The 22,685-nt window shown below is 46.2% G+C and overlaps 2 protein-coding genes across 2 annotated transcripts; both read left to right on the top strand.

The window, feature by feature from the left end:
* Positions 1–3,134: 3,134 nt before the first annotated feature.
* Positions 3,135–7,887, top strand: LOC129327837 (zinc finger protein 24-like). Its single transcript, XM_054976589.1, has 3 exons — positions 3,135–3,872; positions 4,914–5,034; positions 5,771–7,887. The coding sequence occupies exons 1-3, from the start codon at positions 3,135–3,137 to the stop codon at positions 6,559–6,561; spliced, it is 1,650 nt and encodes a 549-aa protein (XP_054832564.1). The 3' UTR covers positions 6,562–7,887.
* Positions 7,888–12,366: 4,479 nt separating this feature from the next.
* Positions 12,367–19,324, top strand: LOC129328720 (zinc finger and SCAN domain-containing protein 23-like). The gene is made up of 4 exons (XM_054977971.1): positions 12,367–12,444; positions 14,102–15,042; positions 16,368–16,488; positions 18,299–19,324. Exons 2-4 carry the CDS (start codon positions 14,140–14,142, stop codon positions 19,069–19,071), a joined length of 1,797 nt encoding a protein of 598 aa, XP_054833946.1. The 5' UTR covers positions 12,367–12,444; positions 14,102–14,139; the 3' UTR covers positions 19,072–19,324.
* Positions 19,325–22,685: the final 3,361 nt, after the last annotated feature.

Genomic DNA, 22,685 nt, shown 5'->3' with positions numbered 1-22,685 from the left:
GGCACGGGGGAATTAATGCAACTTCTACCAGGGCAAAGGAAGGCTTTGACAATGTATTTATTTACTTAATTTATACCCTGTGTTTCTCCCCAGCAGGGACTCAAAGGGTCTTACATCCTTCTCCTCTCCTTCATTTTATCCTCACAACAACTCTGTGAGGTAGGTAAGGCTGAGGGAACATGACTGGCCCGAGCTTCCATGGCATCGTGAAGATTTGAAGAAGGGTCTCCCCTATCCTAGCTGAACTTGCTAACTGCTGCTCCCCACCAGCTCTCTCTATTTGAAACTTTAATATATGACAAAGGGCTGTATAAAAGAAAAATGATTAAAACTATCTTCACTCTTTTTGTAAACAAGCCTAGGGCCAGGAAGGTTTGTGGAGGAAGGACATGGACCCTCTGAGTATGTGCGTTTCCGTGACTAGTAAAATCAAAAAGAGTCCAGTAGCACCTTTAAGACTAACCAATTTTATTGTAGCATAAGCTTTCGAGAATCAAGTTCTCTTCGTCAGATGCATGGTACAGAAACTGGTCAAATATAGACGAGGAGGGGAGGAGAGAGGAGATGCAGTTAGGGGGGGAGGGGGAGGGTGCAACCAAAACATTCCTTTGCTAGTAAATGTAAACATCTCCTTTTGTAGCAGCTACAAACCAACAGGGCAAACTCCTTTGAAGCCTCACACAAGCCAATTAATCTCCACTCCAAAAGGAGATGTTTACATTTACTAGCAAAGGAATGTTTTGGTTGCATCCTCCCTCTCCCGCCCTAATTGCATCTCCTCTCTCCTCCCCTCCTCTTCTATATTTGACCAGTTTCTGTACCATGCATCTGACGAAGAGAACTTGATTCTCGAAAGCTTATGCTACAATAAAATTGGTTAGTCTTAAAGGTGCTACTGGACTTTTTTTGATTTTGCTACCACAGACTAACACGGCTAACTCCTCTGCATCCGTGACTAGTGTGTGCTCATAACCACCCTTTGGAAAAAATTTCAGAAGAGGTGACCAGCCTTGAGAAACGTAAGAGTCTTAGCTTGACAAGACGCAGGAGATTTGTCACAGGGCCTCCCGGTATGTTCAGTTTTCTCAGAAAATGGTTGTTGGTGCACACCTGTGTAGAGTGAAGGCTGACAGAATATATTTTAATGAGGTGGGCTTGCTGGCCTGATGAGAAAGTTGTTGGAGAATGGGGCAAATCAGTTCAGGGCTCACCCAGCACAAGGATTATGTTCTGTCTTCTTCACCTAAGTAGGTCCTTATTATTTATTAATCTTATATTCCGCTCTCCTCGCTGTTTTGTATATTAAATGTCCTAGTGAGCTAAATCAGTGGGTTCCTAACCATTTTTGATACGGTGGCCTGCAAGCCCATATTTGCTTGGTATAGTGGCCCACTTAAAAAACATACACAATGCATGCGCAAATCAACAAAACTTGCAAACGCCTGGGACCCACTTTCCCAGGCTTTGTGGCCTACTTTTGGGTCAGGCCTCATGGGTCAAGAAAGACCGAGCTAGATGACCCAGTTGGCTGATTCAGCAGAAGGCAACCTCAAAGGTCAGAGCCCCAGGGTGAAGTAGTGGTTAGCACGTCAGACTAAGATCTGGGAGACTCAGGTTCGAATCCCCACTGAGTTATGCAAGCTCACAGGGTGACCTTGGGCCAGCTACACCATCTCACCCAGACCTACCTCACAGGGTGGTTGTGAGGATAGAACAGAAAAAGTTGAAGACCCATGGATGCAGCCCTAAGCTCCTCTGAGGAAGGCTGGCTTTAAAATATATTAGTTGTATAGTTTCGTCTCCCTGAGGAATGTAAAATTTAATTTGGGCATGGGGGAAATAGCAGACGGCGGGAAGGGGGCATGCAGTGCAGCATTCTCTTTCCAACGATGGCCAAATTATTGGGAATACTAGAAACTGCTGACTCCCTTTTCTATCATTGTTCCACAACTGGGATTTAGAGGGATACTAGCAGCTGCTTCTGCACAAGGTGAATAATGCATTGCATTCCACTTTCAGTGCTTCGCAACCGGGTTTTACTGTGTGAATCAGGAAAATCCATTTGCAATCGATTGCTGAAGTGTATTGAAAATGGACTGAAAGTTCTGTCTGATTTGTATCCCAAATTTCCTCCAAAGAGCCCAGGGCAACATAAAAGTGTCTATCTCTCCCCACATGGAACTTTCCTCTGAACCTTCCATTTGGTTCTCTCAGAGCGGGACCACAAGTGACGCCTGACACAGGTTGGACACTTGTCAGCTTCCCTCAAGTTTTGATGGGAAATGTAGGCGTCCTGGTCTTGCAGCTTGGCTCTCCGACTGCTGTCCAATGGACTTTTCAACTGTCATTTGTCCAACATTCCGCCAAGCTGCCTACATTTCCCATCAAAACTTGAGGGAAGCTGGCAAGTGTCCAACCTGCGTCAGGCGTCACTTGTGGTTCCGCTCTCAGAGAAGCAAGATCCAGTGTACTATAATGGTTAGAGTGTTGGACTAGGATCTGGGAGGCCCAGGTTTGAATCCCCCCTCTGCCATGGAAACTTGCTGGGCGACCTTGGGCCACTCACATACACTCTCAGCCAAGCCCACCTCAAAGGGCTGTTGTTATGAGGGTAAAATGGGGGAGATAGAATGATGTAAGTTACTTTTGGTCCCCATGGGGAAATGAGTAAATGAAGAAAATAGACTAAAAGAGTACTTGAAAAGCAGTTCAGCCTCTTTCGGCTAGCTTTTGTTTGGCAGGTGGATTAAAGGGTTAATTCAAAAGCTTTGGAGAAAAATAAATTTTTCAGAAAGAACTGTGAGCAGAGATGGCCATAGTTGGCCTGCTGGTGGATTGTACCGATTTGTTTTTGTCGCAAAAACATAATAAGGTGGATTGATGAGGAATTGTAACAGCCAGTGAATTCCTGCTTCTTTCGTGAACAGTCCTTCCAGAGATAAGTCTTCATTCTCACCTAAATTTCTCTTCTCAGGAAGAAGCCCAGTGAATCGGCATAGAGTATCAGATCAGGATATTTCCCCTTGGCATTTTAGAACATGCTGGGATTGTAGAGTTAGAAAGGGCTCTCAGTCCGACCCCCCCACCCCGCTCAATGCAGGAGATTCTCCATGCTGAGAAATTATCAGGCAGGGATGAAAATGGAGGAGCGAGAGGCAGCAGGCCGCACAGTGGGGGAAAGATCTCAAAGGGCAGAAAAAGCCTCTTGTGATGTCCCAATGGAGAGAAAATCTTTGCAGAGGGTGCCAGCGCAACATAAGATTAAACAGGAACCAGGAGAGGGGCTCGTTCATCACTGGGAAACTCAGTGGCAGGAGTTTCTGAAGACCATGGAGGCCCCTCATTCAGGATGGGTCATCCCCCAGTTGCCAGAGGAGCCCACCCCATGGGACAATGTCAAGGCCTTCCTAGCTTCCTTCGAGCAAGTGGCTGAAGCCTGCTGCTGGCCCAGAGAAGAGTGGGTGACCCGACTCCTGCCGGCCCTCAGTGGAGAAGCCGAGCAAGCTTTTAATCAGTTGGAGGTCAGAGACAGGGAGGATTATGGGAGAGTGAAGGCAGCCATCTTGCGAGTGGACACTATCAGCAGGGAGAAGTGGCGCCAACACTTCCGGCATTTTTGCTACCAGGAGGCCGATGGACCGAGAGGGGCTCACAGCCGACTCCAAGAGCTCTGCCATGGGTGGTTAAAGGTTGATAGACATACCAAGGAGCAGATCCTGGAGCTGTTGATCTTAGAGCAATTCCTGACCATCCTTCCGTTGGAGATCCAAACCTTGGTTAGGGAAGTTGGGCCGGAGACCTGCTCCCAGGCAGTGGCCTTGGCGGAGGATTTCCTGCAGATGCAAAAAGAAGCTGAACGGGCAGAGAACCAGGTGAGATTCATTCCTAGCTTGCCAGGGTGGTGTATTGAAGGGTCTAGGAACTGGGACACCCAGGTTTGAATCTCCACCCTGCCATGGAAGCTTGGTGGGTGTCCTTGGACCACTCCCTCTCTCTCTCAACCTAACCTACCTCACAGAGTTGTTGTGAGGATGTAGTGGAGGAGAGGAGAATGTAAATCATTTTGGTTCCCCATTGGGGAGAATGCTGGGGTAGAAATGAAATAAATAAATAGCCCAGGGTCAGACGGACTGATTCCTCTGTTCGTTCTGGTGCTATAAACGGTTGCCCCAGGTGATACTGGGCTGGGTCCTTTGCCTACCTCTCCGGGAGTGTTAATCAAGATTATAAGCTTCTTCACATATCAGATATATCTGGTTCCTACTTCTCATGACAGACTCTTCATCCATCTGATGTGAGCAGGCTTTGAAAGTTTGTACATTGATGAGTATTTAAGATGCCGTAGATCTCTCTTGTTTTCTGTTAAGATACAGTATGAACTAAATCCTGTTTCTTCACCATTTCTAGGTGCTTGTTCACTGTGGGGTGTGTGAGAGTATCAGATCCTTTCCTTCTTCATTCCCCCTCCCAGCCCCTTCACCCCTCGCCGAATAGATCTTTCTTGAGTTGCCAAGCTTCAGGTTAGTTTTAGGTGTTCAGCCATGTTGGTCTGCAGTAGAGCAGTAGGATTTGAGTCCAGTGGCATCTTAGAGACCGACAAGATTTTCTGAGGTGTCACTGGACTCAAATCCTACAAGCTCAAGGTTGGCTCTAGAATTTTCCTGGAATTACAACCAATATCCAGAGCAAGCAAATTGGTTTCCCTGGAGGAAATGTCAGCTTCAGACTGTACACTCTATGGTATAGCACAGTCTGCTCTCCAAACTATGGTATACCATAGAGTCTAGGAGAAACCAAAGTCCTAGAGTGACATGTCTGCTTGAAGGGTCCCTCCCCTCCCTAGGTATCACTCCCAAATCTCTAGTTATCTCCTAAGATGGAGTTGGCAACCCTATCCCTCTCTGCCATTGCAGGTGGCACTTGAGGAGTCAGCTGTGAACTTCTCTGAGGCTGGCCAGGCTCCATATCAGATCGAACAGAGGCAGTGGTGCGTGGAGGCCAGATGGGCAGAGGACAGAAGTACAAGACTTGTGGGTAAGCAGGGATTTCTCCTGTCTTGTGTAACGTTCTAGAGCTGTTGCGCCGATTCCAACCCTTCCATCCTTCCAGGAACATGGGGAATGGACCACTGGTTCACCTGGGCAGATTCAGTTTCCTCTCCAGTCTTTCTGGCAAGAGAGAGGCCATGGCTGAGTGGGAGATCACCTGCTTTGCATGCAAAAAGCCTCTGGTTAATCGGGAAGCATCTCCAGTTTAAAGGATCTCCGACACCAAGCTCCAGGCAAGGCCTTCCTTTGCCTGAGACCCTGGAGAGCTACTTCTCCCTAGACAAGGCAGAGAGTCTGGCCCTGTATTAGGCAGATTAATATATTTATATGACTAAAGGTAAGTATTAGCACTTTAAGTGTGACCTACAACTATATCAAGAATCAACAGAATTTGTACATAATCGATGTTATGTGTTCCATACAAAAATCCGTCTGGTTGCTGCATTCTGGACCAACTGAAGTTTTGAAATGGTGTTCAAGAGGAGTCCCTCATAGAGTGCATTACAGTAGTCTGGTTGGGAAGTTACCAGGTCAAGTTTACTTCCTAGCTTCTTCCCCTCTAGACAAAATTGGCACAAAGTCTCTAAGCCATGGAAGGCATTTTTGAGCGTCTCTTTATTTTTTATTTTAATTGGCGTTTGCCTCTTTATTCCCTCCTCCCCGGTTTTGCCTCTTCCATGCAGGGAACTGAAGTGTATTTGTGGCTTTTCTTGTTTCTCCAGAAGCTAAAAGGTGGAAGAGTGTTCATGATGGAGAGACACATACACGAGAAGATTTGGAGCATGCAGGACCAACTGAGTTGTTGGCCAGCCGAGCGGAAGAGAGTATTTCCTCAGGCAGTGAGCCGGAAAATGCCCCTGAGGGTCAGGAATGGCAAAGTGAAGCCAACCCAGGAGAGGGAGTAGATGAATCTGTTTCTTCTGGGGATTTGGGGGAAACTGTAGACCTACAGGGTACCTGTTCTGGCAAGAGGCAAAAACTGTACAGTGTTTATGGGAAAAGTCCCGGATTCATTATAAATCAGAAAGCACACCCCAGAGGAAAGCCACAGAACAAATGCTTGATTTGTGGGAAATCTTTCTTGTATAGCTCAGATCTCATAATTCATCACGGAATCCACACAGGTGAGAGACCCTATGAATGCCCTGACTGTGGCAAGAGATTCAGCCGTGGCTCGGATCGTAACCGCCATCAGAAAATCCACACTCAAGAGAAACTGTACAAGTGCCTTGTCTGTGGGAAATGCTTCCTTTACAGCTCGGACCTTATCATCCATCAGAGAATCCACACCGGCGAGAGGCCATACGAATGCCTGGATTGTGGGAAAAGGTTCAGTTGCAGCTCGGATCGTAACCGCCACCAACGGATCCACACTGGGGAGAAGCCTTATGTGTGCTTGGACTGCGGGAAACGGTTCAGCCAGAAAGTTCATCTGAATAGACACTGCAGAATCCATGTGGGAGAGAAATCATTCAAGTGCCCAGAATACGGGGAAAGCTTCAGCGTGAGCTGAAAACTTTGTTGCGTGTTTCGACTTAAGCACATTTTGCTCCGAGTTTTCTGTATGTTAGTTCTACATTTTCTACTTTGGCTGGACTCTTGTCTTTGGCCAAAGTAGTTATGATTTTACACTTCTTGTGCCCTCTGCTTAGCAAAGAGCAGGATAAAATGAGTATCTCCTCTGAAAACCAAGATTCAAGTTCAGTAGCATCTTAAAGACCAGCAGCATTCCAGGATATAAGCTTTCGTGAGTCAAAGATCCCTTTTTCAGATACAAAGCTTTGAGAATGCTTTGATTCTCAAAAGCTTATACCCTTGAAATCTTGTTGGTATTGAAAATGCTACTGAATTTGTTTCTCACTCTATTACTGCAGACCCAAGACAGCTACCCACATGAAACTCCTCTGAAAAGTGTCTCTTAGTATTAATAGGCTTCATTCTCTACTTTAAAGTCACCGTTTTGTGTCATCCCGAGAATGAACTTTGTGTAGGATTCTCTCATTTCTTTAGCAGGTTAATTTGGTGGGCAGAGTGGGAGGGAATATCTCCAACAAAAGGGGCCACATTGAATGATGAGGGCGGGGGCAGAGAAAGAAGGTATTGTAACCTGGAAAATGTGTCTGAAAGCCAGGAGTGGAAAGAGCAAACTCACCTTACAGAGAAAAGACCTTTCTTGTGGTGTTGCTTGAGCTAAGAATTCATGCTGGAAAGATGAAGAACCTTCAGTTCTTAAGGGGAGAGCTTCAAGCTGAGTTCAGGCCCCTATAAAAGTAAAAGAATTTTCATGAGAGGGAAATTGTCTCTCTTTGTGGTCTTCAGCTTTGCTGGTAGCTCAGACCTTATTTGTCCAAAAACTCCTTACTAACAAGAGAGTATATGAATACCCAGAAAAAATTAAACTTCATAGTCATCAAAACACCCATGTAGGTGAAAAACACTCGGGAGGGCTCAGAAGCAACCCAGGTGTTGGTTTCTGGCTCCATAGAGAAATCCAGCTCAGAGAAGCCATATAAACATTCCTATTGTTGGGAAGGAATTGGGGTGCAGGCCACCCTCAGTTGTCACTTGAGAATCCACTCTATGTGCTTGGCTGGTGGGAAAAAAGCTGCTGGAAAAACTGAACTTGATTGGCATCCGAACGGGTAAATTCTCTGAAGTTAGAGAAAGAAGAGCTGAAATCTCCTTGCTCTTCATGAGTAGAACACGATAGAAACTGAATTATGCGAATGAACAAACTGCAGAAAAGGTTGGCTGCAATTCAGACTGTTATGTAAGAGGGAAAGAACAAATTTAAAAGAAGTCTGTTTTCCTGGAGCAGTCATAGATGATCTGAAAAATATTGGGGGGGGGTGTCTTTGTAGCTTTGAATATGTGCCCTCACTGGTTTTGTTGTACCATTATTTTTGCTAAAGCTTTCGTGACTTTTACGTCTTTTGGTCTGTTCAGGTCAGCAAATCATTTTTGCAAGAGGGCAACTTAAAGGTTCCTCCAGCCCTTCTTGATGTACCAGCATGCACCACGCCACCCCTCTTCTTATAACCCATTTCACTCCATCATGTAAGAGGGGAAACCATATCCCACTGATTATTTATTTGTTAGATTTTTATACCGCATCTCCTTTGAACATGGTCCCAAGCAGTTTGCAACATTAAAAACAATTAAAAACAACAATAAATATTACATATTAAAACTAAAAACATCACTACAATTAAGGGCTACAACCAAAAATAAAAATAACCGTGGGGGCAAAGATTCCATGATATATCATGGCGGATTAAAAGCCTACTGAAACAATTCTGCCTTGCATGTCCTGCAGAACCTAGACAGGATCTGCAGGGCATAAGTATTGTCAGACAGAGCATTCCACCAGAATGGGGCTATCATGGAGAAAGCCCTCAACCTGGCGGAAGAGAGATGAGGCACTTGGGGGCCAGGCACCACCAGTAAGCCGTGAGATGAAGAACGCAGACTTTGTGGGGGATCATATCGGGAGAGCTGGTTCATCAGATATGATGGTCCCAGACTGTGTAGGCCTTTAAAGGTTAAAACCAGCAGCTGGAATTTGATCCAGAAACCAATTGAAAGCCAGTGCAGCTGCTGTAAAATAGGCTGCATATGGGCCAACCGTGATGAATCAGTCAGGAGCTTAGCAGCTGCGTTTTGCATGACCTGCCGTTTCTGGAGCGCCTTCAAGGGCAGCTCTGCATAGAGTGAAATACAGTAGACTAACCTGGAGGTGACTGTGGCATGAATCACTGGCCAGACCCAATTGAGACAGGAAGGGGGCCAGCTGGCAAGCCCAGTGAAAAGTTAGAATGCCAACCTTGCCAATGTGGATACCTGCTTCTCCAAGGAAAGGAAAGTATCCAAGCAAAGCAGGGATTATAGGGTTGCCATGCTGTGCCTGCCCACTGATGGGAGCTTGGCAGGCAGTGACATGGGGCGTGCAGTGTAGCATGTGCCATAGAAAACCCAGAAGTGGTGTCAGGTAGCTGTAGGAATTGTTGGGAATCAAGTAAACCATAAGATTTCTGCCAATTCCTAGAGCTACCTGACGTCGCTTCCGGATTTTCCACAGAACTGCTGTCATGGTGCACACTCCACTGACTTTAAATTTTTTCTCCTGCTGCTCTTAGAACAGCTCCACAAGCACAAAGTCCCAGGTTCAATCCCCAGCATCTCCAGTTAAAAAGAATATCCTTTTATCAGGAGTAAGAAAGACCTCCTGGCCTGTTCTAAATAGAATGATACTGATGAAAACGTTCCCCTAGTTATTGGCAATGCTCTGAGTCAAGATTCCCCTGACCAATGTTTTGGATGCTTCTTGAGCCTTCCGCCTACAATGATTCCATGGTTTCGGGTGTTTTAGTAAAACTAACAGGTGCACAGTCACTTAATATCAAAAAGAGTCCAGTAGCGCCTTTAAGACTAACCAATTTTATTGTAGCATAAGCTTTCGAGAATCAAGTTCTCTTCGTCAGATGCATGATACAGAAACTGGTCAAATATAGACGAGGAGGGGAGGAGAGAGAAGATGCAGTTAGGGTGGGAGAGGGAGGGTGCAACCAAAACATTCCTTTGCTAGTAAATGTAAACATCTCCTTTTGGAGTGGAGATTAATTGGCTTGTGTGAGGCTTCAAAGGAGTTTGCCGTGTTGGTTTGTAGCAGCAAAACAACCAGACCATCCAATTCCAATGTAGTATAAGCCTTCGATAACCACAGCTCTCCCCGCCAGATGCATGTGACAAAGAGAACTCCTTTGGCACGGCAAACACGGCAAACTCCTTTGAAGCCTCACACAAGCCAATTAATCTCCACTCCAAAAGGAGATGTTTACATTTACTAGCAAAGGAATGTTTTGGTTGCACCCTCCCTCTCCCGCCCTAATTGCCTCTTCTCCCTCCTCCCCCCTCCTCTTCTATATTTGACCAGTTTCTGTAGCACGCATCTGACGGAAGAGAACTTGATTCTCGAAAGCTTATGCTACAATAAAATTGGTTAGTCTTAAAGGTGCTACTGGACTCTTTTTGATTTTGCTACCACAGACTAACACGGCTAACTCCTCTGCATCTATATTATAACCTTATCAATTTATCTGAATCACTAATTTTCAGGAAGGAAGGAAGGAAAAAGTTTGTCAGTCAGACAGTCCATCCATCTCTGGCCCCTTTCATTGCAGAGGTATGACTTTCTCCTAATACTGGGCCTAGAGACTTGCTTTTTAAAAGGAAACCTGGGAATTCAAGACCTGCATATAAGACAAATTTTCCTTACTGAAGGCAAGGACTTGTGTCGTGGTTGTTTTTGTGCCGGAAAATCCCTCCAGCAGGCTGTGAAGTTGGCATTCAACATTTTGTCAAGGATATTTTATTGATTTTATTTATAGCCTGCTTTCCTCCCCAATGGGGATGCAATCATCTCCCCTCCTTCATTTTGTCCTCACAACAGCCCTGAGAAGTAGGTAGACTAACCCGAGTATGTGACTGGCCCAAGGTCACCCTGCAAGCAAAGGGGGATTTGAACCTAGGTCTCCTAGATCCGAATCCAACACTCTAACTATGCTGGCTAGAACTTTGGTGCAATAGAATAGAATAGAATAGAATAGAATAGAATAGAATAGAATAGAATAGAATAGAATAGAATAGAATAGAATAGAATAGAGTTGGAAGGGCCCATACAGACCATCTAGTCCAACCCCCTGCCCAGTGCAGGATCAGCCTAAAGAATAGAATAGAATAGAATAGAATAGAATAGAATAGAATAGAATAGAATAGAATAGAATAGAATAGAATAGAATAGTTGGGTAAGTCTGAGAACCTACAGCTACATCTTCACAATGATCATAAATTTTGCAAGAGAAAAGCCAACTACAAACTGAACCAGATATCTATTTTTAGGGGTAAAAACGATGTTGGTATAAGAAAAATCCAGGTAAGACTGCACCCCACAAATCTTAAGGAAGGCCAGAAGTGTGGGTCAAGGGAGGGAGAAAATTGGCCCTGAGAATCTGTATCTTTTTTCCTCCTATTTTTTCCACTGCTCCTGTGTTGCCCTATTATAAATGTTATGAGTTCCCCCCTCCCGACATTCATCGATTTGGAATTTGGTGCCAGCAGATGTAGCATAGATGGCTTGAAATGGGAATTTGGCAGATTGATGGAGAAGAGATCTGGCAAGAGCTACTCACCATGTTGACCAAAGGGGACCTCTGAATACCAGTGCTAGGGTTTTGAATTCCAACCTAACCTACCTCACAAGATAGTTGTTGCCAGGGCTTTTTTTCTGGGAAAAGAGGTGGTGGAACTCAGTGGGTTGCCCTCGGAGAAAATGGTCACATGGCTGGTGGCCCTGCCCCTGATCACCAGACAGAGGGGAATTTAGATTGCCCTCTGTGCTGGTGTGGAGGGCACTCTAAACTCCCCTGTCTGGAGATCAGGGGGCGGGGCCACCAGCCATGTGACCATTTTCAAGAGGTTCTGGAACTCAGTTCCACTGCATTCCTGCTGAAAAAAAAGCCCTGGTTGTTGCCTGGATAAGTGGGAGTTGGGGCAAATGATGCTGAAAGGTTCTTTGCAGGTATAAATAGACCCATAAGTAAATAAATATTTTAAAAAGGCTTTGGGACGATTTTGTACAAACCACCACAGTTGCTGTCTTTGTAATATGCTTTAGTTGCTAATGATGTTATTAAATTTCTTTTGCTTGGTTTTGAGCCGTATGGTGAACTACATTGGCAGCAAAGAGAAATCTTGCTCAATGAATACTTGCAATGTGCTTGAATTAATAATAATAATAGTGCTTATATACTGCCCCACTCAAAGAAGTGAACAAAGTCAGTGTTATTATACCCACAATATACTTGGGATGCTGGCGCTGAGAGGAGTGGCTGACCCAAGGCCCCTCTGCAGCGCTCGTGGCAAGCCGTGGGATTCGAACCAGCAAACGGCTGATTTGCAACCTCGCCACTTAATCACGGTTCTACAGGAACTTCCTACAACGCCGTCTTCCCACAACATCCTTTGCTGCCGCAAACTACAATTCCCAGCAAGCCTTGCAAAGCCATGAAGACTTTGTTGCAAGCTCTTTCTTAAACAAAAAATTATAATAGAAAAAGGGGAAGGGGGGACTTTTTGCGGAAGCAGAGTCGGCAAACCCAGAGCTGGGAAGGGGGCTCGGAAGGCATTAAACCGAGGAAGAACAAAAGCCCCCTCCAAGCCCGGGGAGTGCTGAATAGCCGAGGGTGGGCAAATGCAACGTCTGAACGAGCCCCTTCCTGCCGTGAACCCTCCCCCGGAAACGGGGTCTTTTGAATATACTTTTTCCCCGGGAGTGGCAGCAGCTGCCTCTGTTTTTGACGGGGAGGTTGACATCTGGACCTGGAGGGGAGGAATCAGGGTAAGTGACGGGGCAGAGACTGCACGTCTGAATGGCAGCAGGAGGGAGGCAGCTGAGCTGGTCTTAAGCTTGCTTGGAGCAATCAGTGCACACCGTGTGAGGTGTGCGTTCCTCCTTTTAATTGGAACATGGCTTTTTAAAAAGGATTTTCAAAGCCGCGGGGGAAAATTGTGCCAGGGTTGGCTGCTTAGGCACGTGGGAATGTGACTTCGAGGGTGCCTGTCTAGTCTGGGGTCTGCCCACCGTACTATGCCCGGCGACTGCCCAAGGTCACAGGCAAGAGGGAGGGATAGAACCCGGGACTTTGCGCATTAAGAAGCAAGGGCTTGGCTCGCCAGTAGCTCTGCCCTTGCCAGCTTGGACTAGCAGCAGCTGGCCAAGCGTCAGAGTTGGCTTGCCTGACCTCACGGCCCCAGAGCTTTGCCCAGTTGAGGGCAGGACTTGAACACAGGACCTTCTACCTGCAAAGCAAGAGCCCTGCCGTTCAGTTGTGGTTTCCTTCTTAAAGGCTGTCTCGTCAATCTACTTGAGGGTTGTGATCGCCCCCCCCCCACGACTTTTTGTGGGGCTGTTGACGATGGAAAACAAAATTCTGTTCTCCCCTTTTCCAATAATATGGTTCTTTGCATTGGGTGGCAGAGCCACTGTTTCAAGTTTTATTTAATTTCATTTATTTACACACACAGGGTCCAAGGCAGATTTCAGTATACAAATATATAATTGGCTTTCGTTTTATTTTTAAAGAAAATAATAAAATAGAAATGTCAGTTTTTAGACCGTGATAACCTTGTCAGCTGAGATTGTAGGAAAGACCAGTGTAGAAATTATTGTAAATAAATAAATAGATTTGTGTGTTTATGACCCCGAAGGAAAGAATAGTGATTAACTTTGATAGGTAAGTGGAGCCTCCATATTAAGAGGCAGTATGCTGCTGTATACCACCTGCAGGGGGACCAAGCCATCACTTTAATATCCTGCTTGTGGGTTTCCCAGCCTTTGGCTGTGACCTCTGCTGGAAACAGGATGCTGGGGTAGGCAGATCTTTGGTCAGTTCCGCCATGGCTGCTCTCATTTTGACTCCTGTAGTTTTGAGGGTTGAAGCCTAGTTAAAGAACTTTATATAAATACTAAATAGTCCTAAACAGAGTTACTCCATTCTAAGCCCACTAATTTCAATGGGCTTAGACTGGAGTAACTCCTCTTAAAATTGTTAGTCTATTAAATCTACACACATACTTATTCATAAAACAGTAGGCTTCCCGGGGGGGGGGGGAGAAGCGTGCTTTCTTCGCTTTTAGATCTCTTGGGGGAGAGATTCCATTCTGTGTCTTAAAGAGAGTACACCTCTTCAAATATACTCTTTCACAACATGCTGTTTCAGAATCTGTCCCATGATGCTGTGCCTGCTGTCAACAGGTTTTGTAGATGCTGACAAAAAATATGCAATTAACATTTTTCTTTTGAAAATATGTCCCCCCATTTGATCCATTTTAATTGGAGCCAAAGGTTCACAACGAATGAATTGGACTGAAGTAGACTATAAACCGTGGAAACCTGGTTGTGACGCTGCAGAGGGAAAGATCATCCACCATCTTTGTGGCAGCTGAGAAGCTGAAAAAGATTTCTCCTTCATCTGTTCTCGTTTGTTTCCCCACAGGCCGAAGGCTCCCCATCCAGGGAGAAGAAGAAAGCGAGATGGATGCTGTGCGGTTAAACATCCCCAGTCCACAGGAAGGGTCCGGTGGGGAATCTTCTGAGCTTCTGTGGACCCAAAGAGAGCAAAATATGGATACAGAGCAAGGGAGGCAACCAGAATTCCAGTTCCATGCTGTGTTCAAGCCGTGGGTGCCCATGGGAATGAAAGCTGAGGAGAAAGACCCGGAAGCCTCCACACCCAGGGACAAATCTGGGGAAATGGAGCAAGCCCCTCACAATGCCCATGTTGGGAGTGTCCAGGAATTTGTGCCAAGGATCCCTGTGGCTCAGGTGAAACAGGAGCCCTGCGAGGGTCTCCTTCAGCAGTGGGATGCCCAGTGGCAGGAGTTCCTAAAGACAGTGGAGGCCCCTGACTCAGGTTGGGGTGTCGCACCTTTCCCAGAAGAGCCCTCTCCATGGGATGATGCCAAGGCCTTCCTGGCCGCCTTTGAGCAAGTGGCCAAAGCCTGTCGGTGGCCCAGGGAAGAGTGGGTGGCCCGCCTCTTGCCGGCCCTCAGTGGAGAAGCCGAGCAGGCCTTTAACAAGCTGGAGGTTGGCGACAGAGAGGACTATGGGAAGGTCAAAGAAGCCATCTTGCGGCAGGATGCAGCAACCAGAGAGAGGTGGTGCCACCACTTCCGGCATTTCTGCTACCAGGAGGCCGAGGGGCCGAGAGGGGCTTGCATCCAGCTCCGGGAACTCTGCCATCGGTGGCTGAAGGTCAAGAGACACAGCAAGGAGCAGATCCTGGAGCTCTTGATCCTGGAGCAGTTCCTGGCTGTCCTGCCCCCGGAGATCCAGAGCTGGGTCAGGGAAGGCGGGCCGGAGACCTGCTCCCAGGCGGTGTCCCTGGCCGAGGATTTCCTGCAGCTGCAGCGAGAGGCGGAGAGCAAGGACAAACAGGTCAGTCTCTTTGTATATTCTGTATATTCACCTGTGGTCCAGGGCCGGGGATGGTTGCTCTCTCTTGACTGGGAAACTCCATTATCATTTATTTCTTTTCTTGGAGCTGGCTGCTACTCAAGGTAAGCCCTTCCTTGTTGCCCCATGGCTACCAGCGTAGAAGTGTTCCTCACTTCTGTTTCAAGGATCAAGAGCATAGCAGTCCAGCCTCTTGTGTCCATCTAGCCGCCCTGAGCCCATCTGTGGGGAGGGTGGGGTATAAATCAAATCAAATAAATAAATAAAGAGTCCAGCAATCTGTCTCACACCGTGGCCAACCAGCTGCCCTTGAGAGCCAAACAAATAGAGAACAGAGGCCGAGGCCTTGCTTTGATGTTGCTCCTGGCACTGGGATTCAGAGGTTGACCGTCTCTGAATGTAGAGGTTCCTTCTACTCACCATGACTAGTAGCCATTGACGAACCTTTCGTCCATGAACCTGTCCAACCCCCATTTAAAGACATCTGTGCTCACGGCCATCACTAGTCTATCCCCCCCCCTTTTATTAATAAGCTCTTCTGACCGGTGATCTTTAACATAGAAATCAATACAACAAAACAGAATAAAATACATGACAGAATAAAACACTCATATAGTTTTCACAGAAAACATTAACCAATGAAAACCCACCTTGATAGCAACTTAAAAAAACCTGCTCCCAAAACTTTGGAAGCAGATTGAGTTTTTACTGGCTCACCCAGCATTCAGCTGGAAAGCACTATGACCACTGGCAGTGAGTTCCACAGTTTAATTACTCATTAAGCAGAGAAGTATTACCTTTTGTCTGCCCTGAACCTATTCCCCAACAACTTCATAGGGTGCTCTTGTGTTCCAGTATTATGGGACAGGGGGAAAAAACTCGCTCTGTCCATTTTCTCCAGATCTCAAGTATGTCTTCCCCCCTCCACCGCCGTCTTAGCTAACTACTTCTCCACACAATGCATAATGAATTTGTGGAACTCACTGCCAATGTATGTAGCCATCTGAGCTATGCCGTTAGATGGCTTGAAAGAGGGAATAGTCAAATTCGGAGAGCAAAGGTCCATCAGAGGCTAGTATCCAAGATGGTTGCGTACATGGTTATTCCCTCCTGTGTCTTACCCTCACAGCAACCCTGTGAGGTAATTGAGACTGTGAGAGGTTCAGTGGGGATTTGAACCCAGGCCTTCCCAGCCTGTATCCACACTGCACTACGCTGACTGTCTAGACTTCTTTGGTGGCAGTAGTGGTGGTGACCCTTATGTGGTGTGGGGAGAGTTGTGAAAGGACGTTCTGCTGTCATTCCAGGAGTCATCCATGAGTTTCTCTGAAGCAACGCAGGCCGTCTCAGACTCGGGGCAGAGGGACGAATGCAGAGAGGCCAAAGAGGAGGAGGAGGAGGAGGAGTGTGATGACGGGGGCTTGCAAGGTAAGGTTGCTGTGGAACTTCCAGGAGTGGATCCTTTTCTCCCCGCAGGGGGCTTGGGCGATAGTTCTGTCTGCAGTCCCCTTTTAGGAAGCTGCTATGGCTCAGTGATAGTTCATCTGCCTGGCATGCAGAAGGTCCCAGGTTCAGTCCCCAGCATCTCCAGTGGAAAGGATGAAGTAGCAGCACCTAAGATTCTGGAGGGTTGCTGCCCTTCTGTGGAGACGATGCTGACCTTGCTGGGCCATGGGTCCAGCTCAGTGCAGTCATGTCTTCCTTCCTGCTTCTCTTTGGATTATTGAAGAGATATAGAAAGATCCTGATAGGTCTTTAGACATAAGAACCCTGCTGGACTGGACCAGTGATCCATCTAGTCCAGCTTCGTGTCTCATGCAACAGACAACTAGTGACTATGGAGGGCCAAAAACAGGGTGTAGAGGCAGAGGCTTTCCCCTGATGCTACCTCCCAGCTCCGATATTCAGAGGTTGACAGCCTCTAAATGTGGAGGTTCCCTTTACTCATCATGACTAGTAACTACTGATAAACCTATCCTCCATAAGTCTATCTAATCCCCTCTTAAAACTATCTATGCCTGTGGTCAACATTGAATCCTCTGGCATCAATTTCTGCATCTTAATCTCTGTAGTAACGACACGAGACCGAGATCCAGATGCAAAATCTGACCCCGCTTCCGGAGGCGAGGGCTTTATTAGAAACTTTCCAGGAAGTCCCGGAAGAGAGCAAGACCAAATAAGTCAGCAAGTAAAAGTTACATTACAATCTGAGACAGTTTCAGGCAACTGAGCAAAACACGCTGTGGTCAGCTTTTCGTCTTATCTGTGAAGCATAGCAGAGTACAGTGTGAGCTTGTGTGATCATATTATGCAGCTTCTGTGAGGGATGAGAGAACACGTTGAGACATGCTGAGAAAGACCCAAGGCCAAGATGCTTTCCCTGATACTGTTGATCAGGAATAACAGTGTATTTGCGCAGAGGGTCTGCAGACTGGCCGGTGTGCCAAGTCCAGCACATGCAGAGGGTCTGTGCAGAAGGTCTGCAGACTGGCTGGTGTGCCAAGTCCAGCCCACAAATCTCTCAATTTATAAAGAACGGTTTCCCTTTGTCCGTCCTGAATTGACTGCCCATTAGCTTCATTGGATGCCTCCGAGTTCTAGCATTATGGCTGTCCACTCTCTCACTACCCTATGAATCTTTCAAAATAAAAGTCAAGCTGTATTGGCGACGACACACTTTTTATCCTGGTGCGCCTGCACAGGCACCAGGATAAAAAGTGCAACTTGGCCAATGCAGCCTGCAGAGGGAGCTGTGGTGGTAGGACCGCCAAGCGAACCCCTCCGCTCCGCAGCAGCAGGAAGCCCAGCGTTCCTGCGTTTTCTAGGGCCCTTTTTAAAAAAACGGACTCTGTTGCTTGTAATTTTAAAAACATCTATCAGATCCCTCTTTACTTGGCCCTTTTCATCCTTGATACCTGTTTTCTGAAACTTTCATAAAGGTTTCTATAAGGGTTGGTGTTCACATGAAGAAAAACAAGGGAGATCTATGCTGGCAAAAAGTGGTAGAATGTACTGCACCGCTTGAAACAGCTGCGGGGGGCATCTTTTAAAGTTTGCCGTCATGGGTAATTCCATGAAAGTGGAAAGCTAGCACAACAGGCATTCCAAGGAAGAGGGGAGAAAGAAACAGTGGTGTGGCAGCCATTGTGTGACTCTCATAACATCCGGTTGTGTGTTTTAATCTGCCGGCTGGCTCTGTCCTTCCAATCCAGATTAATTTATTTTTTACTGTCAACAGATTACAGACCAGGGAACGAGTGTGAAGAGATAAAGAGTCAACCGGAAAATACTGAGCGAGTGTTATCACCCCAAAAAAGAGCAACCAAGACACACCCGGAAGGTGAAGCCTCTGAGAATCTACAGAAGCTAAAGAGGCAGCAAGGGAATCTCCCAAGGAACGCTATGGGGAAACCCGCTCCCTGTGGGGCAATCAAGAAGTCCCTCAGTGAAGCCCCACTGCTTCAGCAGCAGCAGGTCGGGTCTGGGGAAGGCCACGTGCAGGACTTGGTCCTTGTGAAATATGAACAGGTTGAAATCCGGGAGCCAACTTATCCACGGGAGGACGGGAAGAGCCTCAGTTCTAAGGAGCACCTTCGGAGGCACCAGCGGATCCACACTGGGGCAAAACCCTATCAGTGCTCGTTCTGTGGGAAGACCTTCAGCCGCAGGTCCCACCTGGTTACCCACGAGAGGACGCACACCGGAGAGAAACCGTACGAGTGCTCATACTGTGGGAAAACCTTCATCCAGAGCTCTCACCTGATCCTGCACGAGAGGACACACACGGGGGAGAAACCGTACCAGTGCTGCGCTTGCGGGAAGAGCTTCAGCAGCACCTCGAACCTTCTTGCACATGGGAGGACCCACACGGGGGAGAAACCCTACAAGTGCAGTGTGTGCGGGAAGGGTTTCATCAGCAAGTCGCACTTGATAAGGCACCGGCGGAACCACGCAACAGAGAAGCCACAGGGGGAACAACTCGGCTCAGGGAATACCTTTTGTCTCAGCTAGCTTCTGAGACTGGGAGAGGCGAAGGACCCACACTGGAGGAAAGCCATATTGGAATATCCGCTTTATTTCACATGGGAGGAAAACTGGGCGCTGGACTGTTGTATCTTCTCATTCAGGTTCCACTGTGACTGGGGTGATTGCAAGCAATTAAAAGTCCCTTTGAAGGTTTGGTGCCCTTGAAGCAGTGTTCACATTAGAATGCTGACGTAGCATGTGTGATAGCTAGGGCTATCATCTTATTAAAGAAACCATTGTTGATGAGCCCTCTTGGATTTTAAATGTATCTGTCTACATTTTAAAACAGTCCTGTTGAAACACATATTTTCTGGCTTTTGTAAACGGAAGATGCCATAATGGAGGAAATGTGTGCAAGAGAAGGGGAATACATCTTCTGAAAAGGCACCCTCTCAGAATTGACCTTCCCTCCTGCTTAGAAGAGAAGGAACCATTTCTAAACAGGTTTTTTCCCTCCTGTATGCAAGAGGGGAGGGAATGCTGTTCCAAGAAGGAATAATTTCAGAAGAGGTATTCCTTCCTCTTGGAGAAGGGAGAATACCTCTTGCAAAAATATACCATCTTCAAAGAGGCATTCCCCCTTGTATATGAGGGAAGAGGAATGCCCTTCCAAGAAGACACCATCCCAGAAGAGAAATTCTCTCTTGTGTATGAGACAAGAGGGAATGCCTCTTTCAAGAAAGAATCATCTCTAATGAGGCATTCCTTCCTGTGTGTATGAGCGATAGAAATGGCTTGTTTTAGATAGCTGTTGCCTTTTGTGATTCTTGTGAGTTCTTTTTATATTTTAAAAAGTTATATATTTTAAAAAGTTATATATAATTGAATGGATTTTAATCTATTCAGTTTGACCAGCTAATGAATCTAGCATTGCAGCCCATGTCCTAAAGCAACTGATATGGTTGCTGTGCTGAATTTTGTCATTAATTGTATATTAGTCAAACACCTACAATTCCTGCAAGGAATGTGAGTAGGAAAGGGGGGGGAACAAAAAGGCCACTCGAGCAAAATCCATCACTCCCAGATTGTCACTTTGTGTTTAGAAAGTGTTCAGTTGTGTTTAGACCCTTCCTCCTTTATCCTGGATTTTGTTTTAAGGATCTGGCCCATTTTTTAGGTTCAAGAGAGAATGGTTCAGATGCTGTGTGTGTGTGGGGGGGGGGGAATAAAGATAACAATCTCATTTTTGGGTTGCTTTAGTTTGAATCACTGTAGAGGCACGCTGTGTGTAGTGTGGGCGGGGGGGTGTTGTGGGGGGGAATGTAATCCATGTAGGGCAGGGATTTGGCAGAGGAGGAAAGATGTATTTTGCATTTGTGGCAAAAGGCAAGAGGAGTTCTTGTCTTTCCCTGAGCTTTATCTCATTCCATGTACAGGTGGGATCTTGGGCACATGAGTTCAAATCCCTGTTCACCCCTCCCCTTTTGCATCAGTTATGCTTTCTACCAAGTCTACATCACAGGGTTGTTGTGAGGGCAAGATGAGAACACTCTCATAAGCCACTCTGTGCTCCTTAGAGAAGCAATGGAATTTTACAAAATGCTGAGCAAGTGTCAGTCCTTGGAAAGTAAATCCCCAAGTTGTCTACAGCAAATACACAGGGGGTTTGGTTGAAGTAACTTTTATTAGCGATCTATCAGGTTCAAGATTGTCAGACAGTGGAATTGGCAGAAGTGATGTGATAAAGGAAAGTATGGTTAGATATAGGGTAATGTCCTGCTCTCAGGTTAAAAGCCCATTGAAATTCTGGCGCAAACGCCAAAGACAAAAATATCACAGTTTAGACTACCCTAGGCAACAATCACATATGAAATCATCCCCGTTCCCAGAGAAGATACAATTCAGATTGGCTGCAGCTGGCCTCAAGGCCGTTGACTGGAGAAGTGAAAGCAGAGATAACACATTGAGCTCTTAATTAACAGGCATTGAATGGTACTCAGAACTCCCTATAGTGTCAGAGGATTAATAGATAACACATAACATACACACGGCATGTACTGCAGGCAGGCATACATGACACCAAGTATAAATTTAAGTTGGTTTATAGTTTCTATCTCCTTATTTTCCAGCCTTACCACAAATAAGATCTGTGCCCCAAAAGAAGGCTTGATGCCCAGTCCAAAGCATGGTTTTATTTATTTACTTCATTTATGCCCCAGCTTTCAGCCAATGGGGACCAGAGATGCTTCCTTTCCCTCTCTTCCATTTATCCTCACAACAACGCTACGAGGTAAGTTAGATTGAGACTGCACCCAGCAAGCTTCTGTGTCAAAGTGTTGATTTGAACTGGGTCTCCCAGATACTCATCCAACACGATTTTGGCACTGCTTTGGGGCAGGGAGGAAACTGGGAACAGCAGCTCCGCAAAAGAAGTTTTGGCCCACCCCAAATCATACATCCCTCAAACTTCGCGGCCTTTGCCCTGTGAAGGCACGTATGCCTGTTCTCCAGTCTGAAGCTTGGGTTGGGTCACCAAAATCTACTAAGTTGAGGCCCGCTCATGACTCCCATTGGTTTGTATTGCAAAGATGGGCTGAAGTTTGGAGCTGCCGCAAATGATAAGGGTGAAAAACTGGGAACCCCCTCCTGCCTAGTCCAATTATCCCAATCATGTAGCATGCAGACCCTCACCAAGTGGCAGGTGAAAATTAATTATGTGGGGGGAGAGATTTATATCTCATGGTAAACTCTTGCTTTACATCCTGATGTGATGCACGTTTACTCAGAAGTAAGTACCACCAATGGCAGGTGGCTATAAATTCAATCGCGGAGAAGAGAGAAAGTGTAATGGGGCAAATGTTGGCCTCCCTCAAAGGGGTGGGATATAAATATGAAGAATGAAAGGACGGTGTGTGTGTATACAACCCATACATAAAGAGTGCCTTTTTTGTATGTATATTAGTTAGATGAGGTGGGCAAAGGGAATCTTTGAAGACGGTACAACTCAGCTGAGTTCAAGTATGCGTGCCTGGGTCTTCATGCGCAGACCAACCCTGGAAATGTTTGCTCAGAAGTAAGCCTCACTGGACATTTTGGAATTTACCTTGAAATTAATAATTATTATCAGCAATTTCATTTAATTATTGTTACTAGTAATTACACAATATGATTGGGGCACCCAATAAGCAATGTAATAGGATTAGGACAGCAGGAAGCTGAAACGCAGGAGAAATGTATAGTTCGCCTTTTTCACTGAGGGCCAAGCTACAAGTGACAAATGACACTGTTCACTTGCCCTCCACTCAATCCACTTGCCGTTCAAGTGTCATTCGTCACTTGTAGCTTGGCCCTGAGACTCAAGTCAAGCTTTACTTTCAGGCAAACAGAGGAGGATCTATATGTACAGTTTATCGCAGTCTGGTTTTGATATTATTTTGATGCTTAGTTTTTTGTTTTATTGAAAGGAAAAAAAGGATAAATGGAAAAGGAATTAAGTCAGATCAAATCACTCTCTGTATTGCGTGTGTGTGTGTGTGAGGGGGAATCTTCTGAGGGAAAATGAAGTCATGTTTCAGAGGCCAAGGTGGAATGGTTTTCAAAAAGTTGAACTGAAATTCTGAACAGAAGGGAGAGTTGGTCTGACTCAATGGGAGGCGTCT

Source organism: Eublepharis macularius, chromosome 4 (assembly GCF_028583425.1).
Source record: "Eublepharis macularius isolate TG4126 chromosome 4, MPM_Emac_v1.0, whole genome shotgun sequence".
Taxonomy (NCBI): Eukaryota; Metazoa; Chordata; class Lepidosauria; order Squamata; family Eublepharidae; genus Eublepharis; species Eublepharis macularius.
This window is presented reverse-complemented; position numbering and strand designations above follow the sequence as displayed.